The 13,870-nt window shown below is 40.9% G+C and overlaps 1 protein-coding gene across 6 annotated transcripts in view; it reads right to left on the minus strand.

Moving 5' to 3' along the window:
- NHSL1 (NHS like 1) overlaps window positions 1–13,870 on the minus strand; it is a 132,948-nt gene that overhangs the window by 57,710 nt on the left and 61,368 nt on the right. For 4 of the 6 annotated variants that reach the window (XM_019831296.3, XM_019831290.3, XM_019831299.3 and 1 more), the window contains exon 2: window positions 6,724–6,876. In XM_019831296.3, coding sequence (XP_019686855.3) covers window positions 6,724–6,876 — 153 coding nt within the window. Of the gene's footprint in view, window positions 1–6,723; window positions 6,877–9,590; window positions 10,409–13,870 lie in introns of those variants that run through there. The other 2 variants (XM_019831295.3, XM_019831297.3) reach the window with 2 other exon arrangements.

The following is a 13,870-nucleotide window of genomic DNA, read 5'->3' on the forward strand; positions in this document are numbered from 1 at the left end:
GGAGGGTGGGAGAAAAAGGCACCTTGCTTATGTGAATGAAATGAACCTCGGGGTCAAGTGCCCGTGGCTGTCCCTGTCATCTGACCATGTTTCTTGTTTTGTTCCTCTTTCCCTCCTCCCCACAGCGTATCTCTGGAGCATAACGGATAGAAGGGAAGGCAGCAGCTAAATCACGACAGGACATCATTTGGGAAAGAGGGCTGAGATTTATAAAATCTCCTTTGTATTCCATTGCACTTAAATGAAAATCCACCCTGCCCTCCACAAACAGTGCTTCCAGCTTAAGGGGTGGGAGCTTTGAGGTACTTGACAAAAGTAAGTTCATTTTATTCCCACAAACACAGACACTGTGGTCTTTCTTTTACAGATGAGAAAACAAGTTCAAAATGTTGAAGAAATAAACTCAAAATTAAACTCAAATCATAGATGCCGAGTACATAACAGGCAGGATTTGAACCTAGACATGTCCCATGCTCTTTTCTTTCTTTTTTTTTTTTTTTTCAATATCCCCATGCTCTTTACATTACACCTGGATTTTTCCTGTTGGAAAGCAAGAAGAACAGGAGGTTTCTAGAGGTTAGGCCACATTCTACTTTTTGACCAGGGTAATGGTTACATTGATATTTACTTTACAGTTATTTGTTACATGGTAGATGTTTTATGTACTTGCGTGACATGTCATAACTTTTAAAAAGTGACCAAAAAGAAAAAGAATTCAAGGTTTAGTCCAGGTGGGCAAAGCAAGATATTCACCTTGAGTGTGTCCAAGATGGTGAATGGACACACCATTCCAGAAGACAGAGCTCTCAGTCAACATCCACAAGCCTCCATCTACAAACAGGCCTGTGCAAGGGGCCACAGGACCCCCAAGAGGAGCATCTATAGCCAAAGCCACAGGGCATCTGGGATCCCCTAGCGACCCACGTGCCAGGGCGCCTCATCAAACCCAAGAGAATCTCACAACCTCTCCCAGAACAGACTCATCTAAGCCAAAAGCGAACTAGGAGGCTCCTTGCCAATGGAAGGTAGATGCAGTGTCCCTTAGATAACGTCTGTGTGTCAGGAACGACCAGCGGAACCTGGCTGGAACTACTTGAAAACTTGTTCGTGATTTTAAGAAAGGTGCACCGTTCTCCAGTGTTGAACAGGTTGGTGTGTGTACTATTGTTTTTAACCACTTGGTACAAAACAGTCATTTCTTCACACTGCAAATCTTCAGTTCCTGTAATAAATATAACCAACCGCTGACTGAATTCACACAGGTCAGATCCCTGCACTCACACTTCTAATTCTAGAACCACAGAGCGGGCTGACCTGCTAAAATGCATTTCTTCAGGGAGGATATAGCTGTGACTAGAGGACATTTTTGATACAACAACAGATGCTCTGTGAACTAATTCTGGCAGGGGTGGACACAGACACAGTAACTAAACTGCCTGTTAAACATACTGTGAGAAATTATGTTTCTCTCTCTCTCTCTCTCTCTCTCTCTCTCTCTCTCAGGTTGGGCTTTCGGGGGAGGGAGGCTTGAAAATAAGGTGTCTTATCTCAGCCCTTAATATGCTCATAATTGTCGAACGGGGGGGGGGGGTCTACACTTAGAAAAAAATAAAATCTGAAGCTTTCATCAAGGCCCCATCCCTCAACTCTACTTTTCCTATTTAGTGTGGCCCTTTTAATGATGCTAAAGATCATCCAGATAAAACTTTAGTTAAGCAGATGTGAGTCATCATCACATCCAACTCTGATAAAGTTTATGAACTGTTCAAACAACTATGGAGATTAAAAGGTAGAATTCTTCTGGAAATTCAGTGAAAACCTAAGTGAATTCTTTACAGATAAGGGGACCCATCTTTAGAAATTAACTCTTCATTGTCAGCCAGATGTCCTGTTAAGCCAAATATCAGAATACCATTGATAAATCTAGGTACATGGGGGCACCTGGGTGGCTCAGTCTGTTAAACGTCCGACTTTGACTCAGGTCATGATCTCACGGTTCGTGGGTTCGAGCTCCGCGTCAGACTCTGTGCTGACAGCTCAGAGCCTGGAGACTGCTTCGGATTCTGCGTCTCCTTTTCTCTCTCTCTCTCTCTGTCCCTCCCCCACTCATGTTTTGTCCCTGTCTCTCAAAAATAATAAATAAATGTTACAAAAAATTATAAATCTAGGTACATGTATGTGGTCATTAGCAGTAAATCATTACTTAAATCTCTAGCAACAAATCAACAAAAGCAAATCATTTGCTCTAAAAGTATGGCCACCAAATTCTATCAAATTCTCCAGAGACTAGCCAACAACAAATACAAAAGATCTCTGCTCTGTTTGGACCAGAACAGAGCGAACTTGTACATGGAAGACATGTACAAGTCATTCAAGATGCCATTCGAGATGCTCCAGCCACTCGAGATGCCATTTTACAAACTGCCCACCTCCTCTTTGATGGCAGGATGAGAGGGGAACAGACGTGGGGGAAGGGGTCTCCCAAAGCTTTTCTTTTCCAGCTGACTGAGCTCTCTACCTGCCCACTGTACTTCATATACCTCTCCATTACACCACTGTCTATTTACTTCAGTCTTGACACAAGACAGCAAGCTCAGCTCTTTAAGGTTAGGGACCCATGTACTTTCATTAGTTCATCTAAAAACTCCTGGCATAGTACAGAACTGATGCTCAAATACTTACTCCATTGAGTTTATCATCTGCCTTTATGTGCTAACTCAAACTTAGCTTTTTCATGAAAACATTTGCCAGTAAAACCTTCAGTACCTACCTGTATTTCTGCATGAGTTTAATAAGCCAATGTTTATAACACTTAGTTATGAATTTATTAGTACTCACTGTATCATTTCCCTCCATATTTTATGATGCTTGAGAGCTGAGCTCCTTGTAAAAACCGACAGAAGAACTGATACAATGGGCATTTAATGCCAACCTGTTTAGCATTAAAGAATAGTATTCCTTCCTTGAAATTATGGATATTGGATATTCCCATGAAATTATGGATAAGGTCACAGTAAGAAGAGAAGGAACAAAATAGATTACTCATTGTGAATAATTAGCTACCTTTCTATATATTTTTTAAAGGTTATTTATTTTTGAAAGAGAGAGAGAGAGAGAGAGAGAGAGAGAGAGAGAGAGAGAGAGAGAGAGAAAGAATCCCAAGCAGGATCCGTGCTGTCAGCACAGAGCCCGACTTGGGGCTTGAACTCATGAACAGTGAGATGGTGACCTGAGCCAAAATCAAGGGTCCAACACTCAACCATCTGAGCCACCCAGGTGCCCCAATTACCTTCCTATATTTTTAAGCAAAGAACATTGAGGTCAAATTAACTTAGACTGATAGCTTTTGTATAACATCATACCTTGATAGTGCCATATATTCAGGGACTGAACTTTTTTCTGTTTAATCTTCACTCATAATGAGGCAATCAATGCTCTGTACTCATGTTTATCTTGAGTTGCTAGCATGACGTATGGGAGGTGTGGTTCATGAAGTTCTGTATGCGTGATTAAAAGTAAATAAATAAAGAGGAAAACAACTCAGCCGCTCTTTCCCATTTCAATCACTATTCTTAAAGTTATTATTTACCTAAAATCTCTTAGGGAGTATTTAAATCCAGATTTTAAAAGCTGAGCTCCAAGAATTTTCCGAACTTGTTAATTTTATTAAATAGCAAATCCCTTTGATGAGGCATTCTAGGGCATTAAAGCAATTACTAAGGCATTTGCCTTTTCAAGATAAAATTCAAGTGTAGGCAAAACCGGTGGTGATGATATTCCATATGGGGCTACTGAGTAATCAAAAAGAAAATAAAGTCAGAAAAATCTATATACAGGTGTTCAATCTTCTATGGGAAGAAAAGAGACACTGTGATCTGATACTTGAAAACACATGAAAGAGGTAGCGAAGTTCAATTTCCTGGAGAGTGATCAAAAAAAAAAAAAAAAAAAAAAAAAGAAAGCCAGGCCTGATATTCAAACTCACACATACCTTCCTGAGAGCTTCTCCACAAGCCAGACAGTGAGTGCAGTGCTCTGTTGTTCATAGCTCTTGAGAGAAATGTTAACAATGGCATGGCCTCAGGGGTTTGTCCCGGGAACTGTGCCATTTAATATTCTTATTAATTATTTGGGGGAAGAAGGTGAGCTATAAGGAGAGAAGCTCTTGCTCAAAAGGTACTGAAGATAAATCACTAGGTAGTGAAGGGATGTAGCAGAAATTTTGGTCGGATTTAGGTACATCATGAACGCAACCAAGGTCAAGTACAATTCCAAGGCTGTATGAAAGAGCCCAACTAATGCAGTTCTTTTCACTTTAAGCTTACAGTCACTAAATATATGACCAGCTAAATGAAAAAGGGGACCCAATAACCTAATTTCTGTACAGTCCAATGCCAAGACTGGAAGATACAAGATACCGTAAGATACATGAGGTAATCTAAGCATTAGAAAAGATTCAAGGAAAAAAAACTAAGGCTATCATCTAAATGTTTGTATAGTTCTGTTCAGAATACCAAATCTATTTTGAGTCTATAGATAGCTATTCCTTCTTTCTCTAAGCAGAAATTATCGGCTTTCTGGGGTGCCTGGGTGGCTCAGTCGGTTAAACATCCAACTTTGGCTCAGGTCATGATCCCGCAGTTCATGAGTTTGAGCCTTGCACCAGGCTCTGCGCTGGTGATGTGGAGCCTGCTTGAGATTCTCTCTCTCTCTCTCTCTCTCTCTCTCTCTCTCTCTGCTCCTTCCCCACTTGCATGCACGTGCACTGTCTCTCTCTCTCTCTCTCTCTCTCTCTCTCTCTCTCTCTGTCTGTCTCAAAACAAACAAACAAACAAACAAACAAACAAGAACAAAAGAAACTATCTGCTTTCTCTAATTCCTATACAGCAATTTTTGGCACATCTCTTGAGAATTTTTCACAGTTCTGACCTGTACTATAGAAGTAAAAATTCCTTGAGAGCCAAGACCCCGCCTTTATAGCCTGCATTTCTGCCAGAACAAAAGATTTCCAACAAGTGGATGTTAAAGCCAATATAATGCAGCGGTTAAGAATATGGGCTCTGCAGCTTAGGACTGTTCAAGTTTACATCCTGGTCTCATCATTAACTAACTTTGAGGGCAGCCGGGTGGCTCAGTCGGTTAATCGTCTGACTTTGGCTCAGGTCATGATCTCGTGGCTCCTGAGTTCGAGCACAGCTTCAGGTCCTGTCTCCCTCTCTCTTTGCCCTTCCCTTGCCCCAGCTCTTGCTCTCAAAAATAAATAAATTAAAAAATAAATAAAACCAAACAAAAAACTAACTTTGAGATCTCAGGCAAGTTTCTAATCTGTGTATCTCCACCTCATCGCCTGTAAAATTTGCATTAAAACAGTAAAAAGATTATTGTGAGGATTAAATGAGATAATACGTGTAATGGGCTTAGAACTGAAGCTGGCATATAGACAAGTGTTTAATAGATATGAGTTGGGGTCCTCATGCTGGGATTCCCTTGAATCAATAACAGATTTCTTCCAGATTTAAGTCTTTCACAATTAGATAAGATATAGGACATCCAGTTAAATTTCAGATAAACAACAAGTACTTTTTCTTTTAATATATTTATTTATTTACTTTAGGAATCTCTACATTCAACGTGGTGCTCAAACTCAGGACCCTGAGATCAGAGTTGCATGGCTCCGATCAAGCCAGCCAGACACCCCAGCAACAAGTACTTTTTAAATAAAACTACGCCCCAAATATTGCCTGATAGGAGAAAACTGGTGGTAGAGTAAGAACATTAGTTTGCTGTTTTAAGAAAAAAGTCTCTGAATCTTAAAGGACACTCCTTCGTTTAAAGAACTTCTTCCCTTCTTCATCACTTTTTTTTTTTTTTTTTTTTTTTTTTTTCAGAGAGAGAGCGAGAGAGCATGTGAGCAGGGGAGGGCCAGACAGAGAGGAGGGAGAGAATCCCAAGCCGGCTCCACACTGTCAGTGCGGAGCCCGATGTGGGACTCGAACTCACAAACATGATCTGAGCTGAAACTGAGAGCTGGACACTTAACCGACTGAGCCACCCAGGGACCCCTCTTCTTTATCACTTTTGAGAAGCCCTCCCTGCCACACATTCAGATTCCTTCACATCCACGGTAAGGTGAAGTGAAAATGAAAATTTTAAACTAGATACAGGAGTACACGCTTCCTGTATTTCTCACCGGCCACTGCATTGTCTGCCCGTCTGTTGACAGAACCTATGCTTAATAGCAGACCAGCTGGGTGCCGCCCACATTCTGATAAAACAAACCACTGTGAGCGCTTTCAAAGTCTATATGTAGGTCCCCTTTTCACCCAACTCGAAGCAGAAACAGACCACTAGAAAGTATTAGCTGTAACAAATTTGCTTTGAACACTTCCGATGGTTCAAGAAAGGCGATGGCAAAGCTTCCCATGTAAGCAGGGTTCATTTGGATTCAACTGGTACCCGTGGCTTGAACACGCCAGAGAGTTTCTAAGCAGGGGTGGGGACTTTGAGGACAGATCTGCGTGTCTGTAAACTGGCAGGTTCCCACAGAAACCAGGACATCGCGGGCTCGTATTAGGTTGTAAGTATTCATGATACCTTGAAAGAAACAGCGGACTGTATGTTCTCTATAAATAGGTCTTCTTTTACAAATAGCAATCACATTTGTGCTTTCATTTCTAGCGGTCGGTGATCCAAGAACCGCAAGCTGGCAGGATGCGATCTTACCCCTCAATACTGATTTGAGGTTGAGCTTGGCCTGGCGGTGCAGGTCCTCCACACAGGGCGGTCTCGTGGCGGGAAGGAATACGTTCTCCTGCTGGTGCCATGGGGCCGTGTAGTGGACTGTCCATCTACTCTCCTCGTCTAGGTTGGAAACAGCTGCAGAAAGAAAGGCAGAATAAATTACGGGGTCAAAATAAGCTGCAGTGGCTGCAAATATTTTATGTCAAGATGGGTTTCTGGTGCCTAACACACCCACGGGGTAAGGGCCGACAAGGGGGAAGGGGAGCAAATTCTGAATAAGAGTTAACCTTAGGCTCCAGGGGTCCTGCACACACAGTGGTTTGCCCCTAAAGGGAAAGCTGAAACTGTCCGTCACCCCCCACAACGTTTTGGTAGAATTGTTTCCTCAGTTGATGGCTTTCCAGCATTTTAGGCACTTCCTCTGCTCCAACGTTAGAAAACAATTAAGAAAACTGATAGCCAGGGTGGCTCAGTGGGTTAAGAGTCCGACCCGATTTCGGCTCGGGTCGTGATCTCACAGTTCATGAGATCGAGACCCACGTCGGGCTCTGTGCTGACAGTGTGGAGCCTGCTTAGGATTCTCTCAGCCCCTCCTCTGCTTGCGTGTACATGCACCCTCGCTCTCTCTCAAAATAAATTTTTAAAAAAAGAAATGAAAATTGATAGAGACCTCCAATTCCTACTTAACTCCACCATAACGAGTATATATTATTTAATCATACAATGCCATTGCATCACTAAATGTTAGATTGCCAAGACAAATACAAATTTCCTACTAAGAGTTTGAGACCAAATCTGTCCCCTCTAAAGCATTACTTTAAGACATCACTGTAATAAACACAATTCAAAAAAAAATTAAGCATATTCAGTATGTCAAAATACATTTAAATAGCATATCTAATAGAAGTAGAAATCAATTTTTGTGACAAAATTTTCTCTACATTTCCTGCTTTCGTAGAATACTTTTCTTTCCATAGAATACTTTTATATTAAAAAATTTAATTCCAATGCAATTAACTTTTCCCAAAATAATCCAGTTCAGTTGAATCTTCCTAACACAAAAAGAGGATGTCAGAGGAGGAAATGATAGGTAATCATGAGAGTACCCTAAATCTCTATAATAATTTTCCTTGATTCCTCCAAGGGCTTGGGATCTCGGTGTCTATTTCATTTTTTCCTGAGAACACAGACTAAGTGTCTTAGTGTTCAAGATAAAATGAACAACCATGCATGAACTACTGAACTCTTCTATTTGGACACATTTCAAATTAAGTCAAAGTACCTAACAGCACTGTATTAGAGCTACTATAAAGATCATATGAAATAATACATGTAAAGCCTGATTGTAGCAGGAGCAGTGAAGTTACTCTAATGAGGCCCCTGACTTTATAGCTATGGCTGAAGGGGAACCTGGCCTTTCTTAGTGCCCCTAGGCACCTGAGTCACAGGGTAGCTCTCCCCCATAGCCCATCTTTTCTATAGCTGTTAAATGCTGCAGGTCTCGTCTCCAAATAATTCATTTCTCAAATCACCCCACCTTCTCCATAAATTGCTAAATGGGAAAATAAACATGGAGAACTAGACATCAAGCTAAAAACAGAAACGTCTGTGTGCTTTCTGCTGTTTTAATGGTTGACAGGAACAGCATGTAAATTAGGCACCTGGTATTTCACGTAACCTCTGGTTGAACAATGTTTTGCATGGTGCTTGTAACTATCAATCTGAATACATAAAATCCACAAAGCCGTGACTTAGTCCTTATGTATGTGCCTGGGAATCTTGAGCAGCGCGCAACTCACCATATGTCCTCCAAAGGGTAGCCGTGGTTAACTGCAATGTTTTGTGCCGATGGGCATTTATTTGAGACTGAATTACCGTGCCTCATGGTTGGAAAATATTGAAAAGCGAAACTTCCCATTTACCAATTACAAATCAAATCCAAGTAATGGTTCTTGTGTCTGTGCAATCACACCATCAGCCCCACTGTGCAGCTACCAACTGGCTCCTATGAAAGGACAGTTGTCTCTTCTCTGGAGCATCTCACTCTTGCCAGGGCAGATTTTAATCGATCCGTCCAAAGATAGCCTTCCACCAAGGGAGCTACAGAGAATGAGCCGAGAGTGCTGTTTTTTGTTGCTTTTTCCAGTATCTCTCTTACCAGTTCTCTAACCCATCCACATTTAGCTAGTTTAAATTACTGGTCGAAAAACTACATTAAACTATTCCCACACCTATGTAAAATTAAAACCATGTGTTTGTAAAATTTATACTCTGCAAAGAATGAAGAAGCACCTGAATTAAGGAAATTTAAAACACCGGTAAGTACACAATGCAACCATGCCACAAAAGCTGTACTCTATACAGTGACTGAACAGTCTAGACAGAGTTTGTCCTCGAGCTCTAAAATACATAACAGACAGTTCCAGGGAGTTTTAGAGGATCATCCCCATCAAAAATACGTGATAGATCACACACGGCCTCCCTGCACAGTAAGCCAAAGAACCAAAAAACCATATATCAAGGTGGACGTAAGGTAAACACAAGGTTTTTTCCCCCTTTTTCAAAGGGTTTCTTTTGAGAAGCACAAAAGAAGCAAATTCACCTAAAATCCCAACCATAAATAAGTAAGACATGCTAAAATCACATAATTCTGCCCTGGAGTTATAAAATCTGAGGTATTTGAACAACCTGGTGAAGAATAGAGTTTAATTTGTGCTAATTATATTGTTTCACATTTTATTTTCATCGCGCAAAAAGATGTAGTACATAAAATACACACACACACACACACACACACACACACACACACACACACACACACCACGGGCGGTGGGGGAGAAATTACTTACTTTTTTTCTTAAAAAGTTTAATTAAAGACTTGATTTTTGCATTAATGAAGACCACCATTTCCAGATGCCTGCATAGAGCTTAGAAATTTAAATCACATTAGAAGCTCAACCCATCAAGCAGGTAGCGAGCTGTATCCTTCCGCTCCAGATTCTAACTTTCTTCTTCCAGTCTCAAATCCTTAGACATCTGCCGGGCGGCTGATGTAATGTTGAGGCTGAGTTTATTGTCAGGCCGTTTCAAGCCATTAACAGTCCTTGAACCTGAAAAGCTCCCAGTGAAACCTAATCTTTAAGGCTGAGAGCCGCAGTGACAAAGTGTACAGAAAGAAAGAGAAAGCCAATCACAATTCTTATTTGCATGATAGCCACATCAGTCTTTCTGCCTCGGTGCTCACTTATTCACTTTCTCTCCAACAGATCAGAAGTTTCTCCTCTCTGGAGTCCACAAAAACAGTGCAGATTTTCCTCTGCGCAAGTCAAGGCGAAGCAAATGTGTGCCCCATTTTCACTAGGCTACTAGGAACATCCAGATCTTTTTTACTGGAGCCCACAAGAGTCTTACAGCAACTATGTTTTGATTCTTGGACTCTCCAGTTCATTCAGGCATTTGAACTGATTTGGTGGGGGTGTGGGGGGGAAGAGCCAAACTATTGTTTCCCCGACCACGCCCCCAGGCTCTGCCTCCCATACCAAAGGAACCTTTACAAGCAGTAAAACTTTACGACAGAATCTCCTCTGAGCTGTAAATGATGACTTCGTTGCATTTTCATGGAAATGAGTACCTCCTGGCTTCTTACCAAGTTGGTTTTTGTTTGTTTGGTTTTGGTTTTGATTTTTTTTTTTCCCAGTGACTGAGAATCAGCATTGTAATTGTACTGTAATGATTTAAATCTGACTCTACACTGCCCCCCCCCCAGAATAGTAATTCCAAACAAACATTATTTATGTTTCTCTTTAACTTGAATAATACACATTACTGGATTTGGTTCTTCTGTCCATTTGCAATTAACCTCCCAGAACTGGGGAAACAAATAGAAAGGGAAGAATCAGAAATAATAGTACACAAGCCGGCACTAGAAAAATATCTTCTGGGGTAAAGGGACTGGAACAAAAAGGAAAACCCAGGTCGGGAAATACTATGAAAACGGACCAAGGGAAAGAATGATCCTTATACCTCTGCCGACTTTCAATTCATGGCAGAACGGTTCTGGAGACATGTTAGACAACCTCTTGTTTCATAGCTTAGGGCCAGACTTATAAATGAATGGAAAAATGTAATAATCCACTAATGCAAAACATTTAGTTTATAACAAAAGCTCTTAGTCAAAGAAGAAAATTTATATAAGGGGCTCCCTCTAGGGAAAGCTTTGGAATGATTCCTCCCCAAATGTTCCCTGCCACCCCCCACACCCTTAATCTTAGATTTTGGACAACAGCAAAAACAAAGCCAACAAAAAAGTAAAACACACATATTATCATCTCACCATACATATTATCACAGATTTCCAATTTGTGTTCTCTCATCCTACACATAGCCTTACTTACAAGTAATTACACGGCCAGATGGCAAACAAGAAGTGACTCAAATGAGAAACGACTCCGAAGTTAAATTATATAGCTGCCTTAAATTAGCGAGCGAAATTCCCCTTAGGAAAACAAATTTATAAGCAAGAGTTATCTGGCTCTGCGTCTCAGCCTCACTGCATCAGAGACAGGTAGTAGCATCGGATGGACTCAGGACAAGAGCTGTCCTCTTCACAACCCACAAGTTTCCGAGGTTAAATGTCACGCCACGTACTTGCCTTTGACAACAGCATGCACGTATACAGCCACGGCTTCCAAACACTCATTAAAAAGGTATATTGAGCACAATACTAAGTGTCACGCATTTGGGGGTACAACCATGAGGTCTTATATTCTTTTAAGCATGGAGCTTATATTATTTGACGATAGACTACAATCACATGACATGTGAGAAGGCAGTAAGTGCAATGGGCAAAAAAAGAAGTTGAACAGGATAAAAACAATTTTAGGGCGGGGAAAATGGCCAGGTTGCAGCAGCAAATAAAAGTCAGGGCAGACCTCACTGACACGGTGAGATTTGAGTAAAAACCTTAAGGAGGAGATGCCAATAAAACAAACATCTATAGTGAATCCCATTGGTGCTCATGTAAGGAGGGACTATGTTTGCTGGGCAGGGGTGAGACCTTACCAGGACACCAGGACTAGTCTGAGAAGTGACTAGAGTCACTCTAAGCAAATGAACTGTTGTAGGAGTCCATGCGGAGTAATTTCCTTTCTCACTCAATATTAAGCCTCCTAGTAAGCGGCCAGAAGTGTGTTAAGACAATGCTGCTATTTGGTATTCGGTTACACGCTCGTCAGTGGTAAGGCCAGGGGTAGAAATCAGGCTTCTGTCCCAGCATCCGGGGTACTTTGTCCTCTGTGCATTATTCCATGCCGTCTCCCCCAAGTCCAGATTTTCAGCTGTTGGCCAAATAAAGTATGCTACTTACCATAGTACACATTAGCTTGTATTTCGAAAGTTTATTAATTATAAAGATTTCCCAGACAGTTATAGCATCTCTTACTTTCTACCCTGCATATCAGCATGAGAAGAAGGAAGTGGCTTAGAATCTGCATTGCCTCAGTGTCACAGTTTATTGAAGAGCCAGGTTTTTATGGAAGGGACTAGTATTCTTTTTCATTTTTAGTTGCACCATTTATACATTCAACAGAGAATATATAAACCCATGGTACGTCTTCTTCCAACTTTAGCCCTATAATAGCAGCACTTGTTTAAAAAAAAAAAGTTCTAATATTCCAGACATGGAAAGTTGACGGCATGTCATGGGGGGGAGTGAAGAGCCCAACACTGGAGCCATCCCATCCAGGATACTAGCCACTTACTTACTAGAGGAGGGACCTCTCCATACCTTGGTTTTCTCATCTGTAAAATGGAGGCAATAATAGTATCGATGTTATAAGGTTACTATGAGGATTTAGGGAGTAATTATTGATATGTCCTTAGAACAGTACCTAGTATATGGTAAGCATGTATATTTGTTAGACGGATGAATGAAATCTTAAGAGATAGCTAAGCAGCCCTAGGCTTAATAAAGGGTCAGTCATGCTTTCATAGAAGAGAATCAACCTCACAGACCTCGCAGTCTTTCTGCTTGTCTCAGAGTTCAACTACCAGCTCCATGAATGATGGCTCTAAACCCACAACTTCCAGTTTCTATGCCCTTACTATCTTCTCTACTGCCTAAAATTCTCTCTATCCGTTTACAAAAAATTCTCAGTGGTCACCAGTGCACCTCTAACTAGAACCAATGGTCTCCTCTCTCCTCTTCGAATCATCTTTAATTACATACCACCAACGACCCAGTTCTTGAGCTTTTCATCAACACTTGCTCCTTTCCTACATCTGACTGTTCCTTCTCTGGATTCTAACAAACTTTTAACAAGCTTCTAAGAGCCTGTCCTTAAACCTTTGTCCTGTGCTACTTACTTATTACGCCTTGAAACCTTAATGATTTTACTGGAGAACGGCAGGCAGGAATCAGCAAATTATAGCCCTTCAGGCAATTCTAGCTGGCCCCTTTTTAAATAGTTGAACAAAAATTAAAAGAACAATATTTCGTGATGCAAAAATTATATGAAATTCAAATTCTAGTGTCCAATAATAAAGGTGTAATGGAACACCACTATACCCATTAGTTTATCTACGGACTATGGCTGCTCTCAGGCTGTGTGCACCAAAGACTGCAGGGCCTGCAAAGTTGAAGATATTTACTCCCTGGACCTTTAGGGAAGAAGACTACTGATCCATGGATTAAGCTATTGCCTTTAAACACTCAGCCATCTTCCTCTCAAACTACAGTCTTTCATTTGTCTGTCCTCCAGATCCATATTGCTAACCTCTACCTAAATTTCACATTATCTCATGCAGGATGTCTAATTTAAGTCAGTCTGCTTTCCTCCCAAACCCTTAGCTGCTTATCAAGAACTTTCTCATTTCTATTAGGGCTACAGTCAATTTTTCAGTGAACCAGAAGGTAGATTTCATCTTCAGTGAGAAACGAGAAAATTGTTATCTAGAAGCTAATGCAACGCAGGAGCTGAGAATCTGGGTGTCCTGATTTCTCTTTAATTAGCACATACTAAGTTGAGAAAAAAACATCTTTAGTACATTCAAGTTAATATATCTTACATAAAAGTCCTTATTAGGACACATAAATAATAAAAATATTTGAGAATCATTGCTCTCTAAAAAT

This window comes from Felis catus, chromosome B2 (genome assembly GCF_018350175.1).
Source record: "Felis catus isolate Fca126 chromosome B2, F.catus_Fca126_mat1.0, whole genome shotgun sequence".
NCBI classification, from domain to species: domain Eukaryota; kingdom Metazoa; phylum Chordata; class Mammalia; order Carnivora; family Felidae; genus Felis; species Felis catus.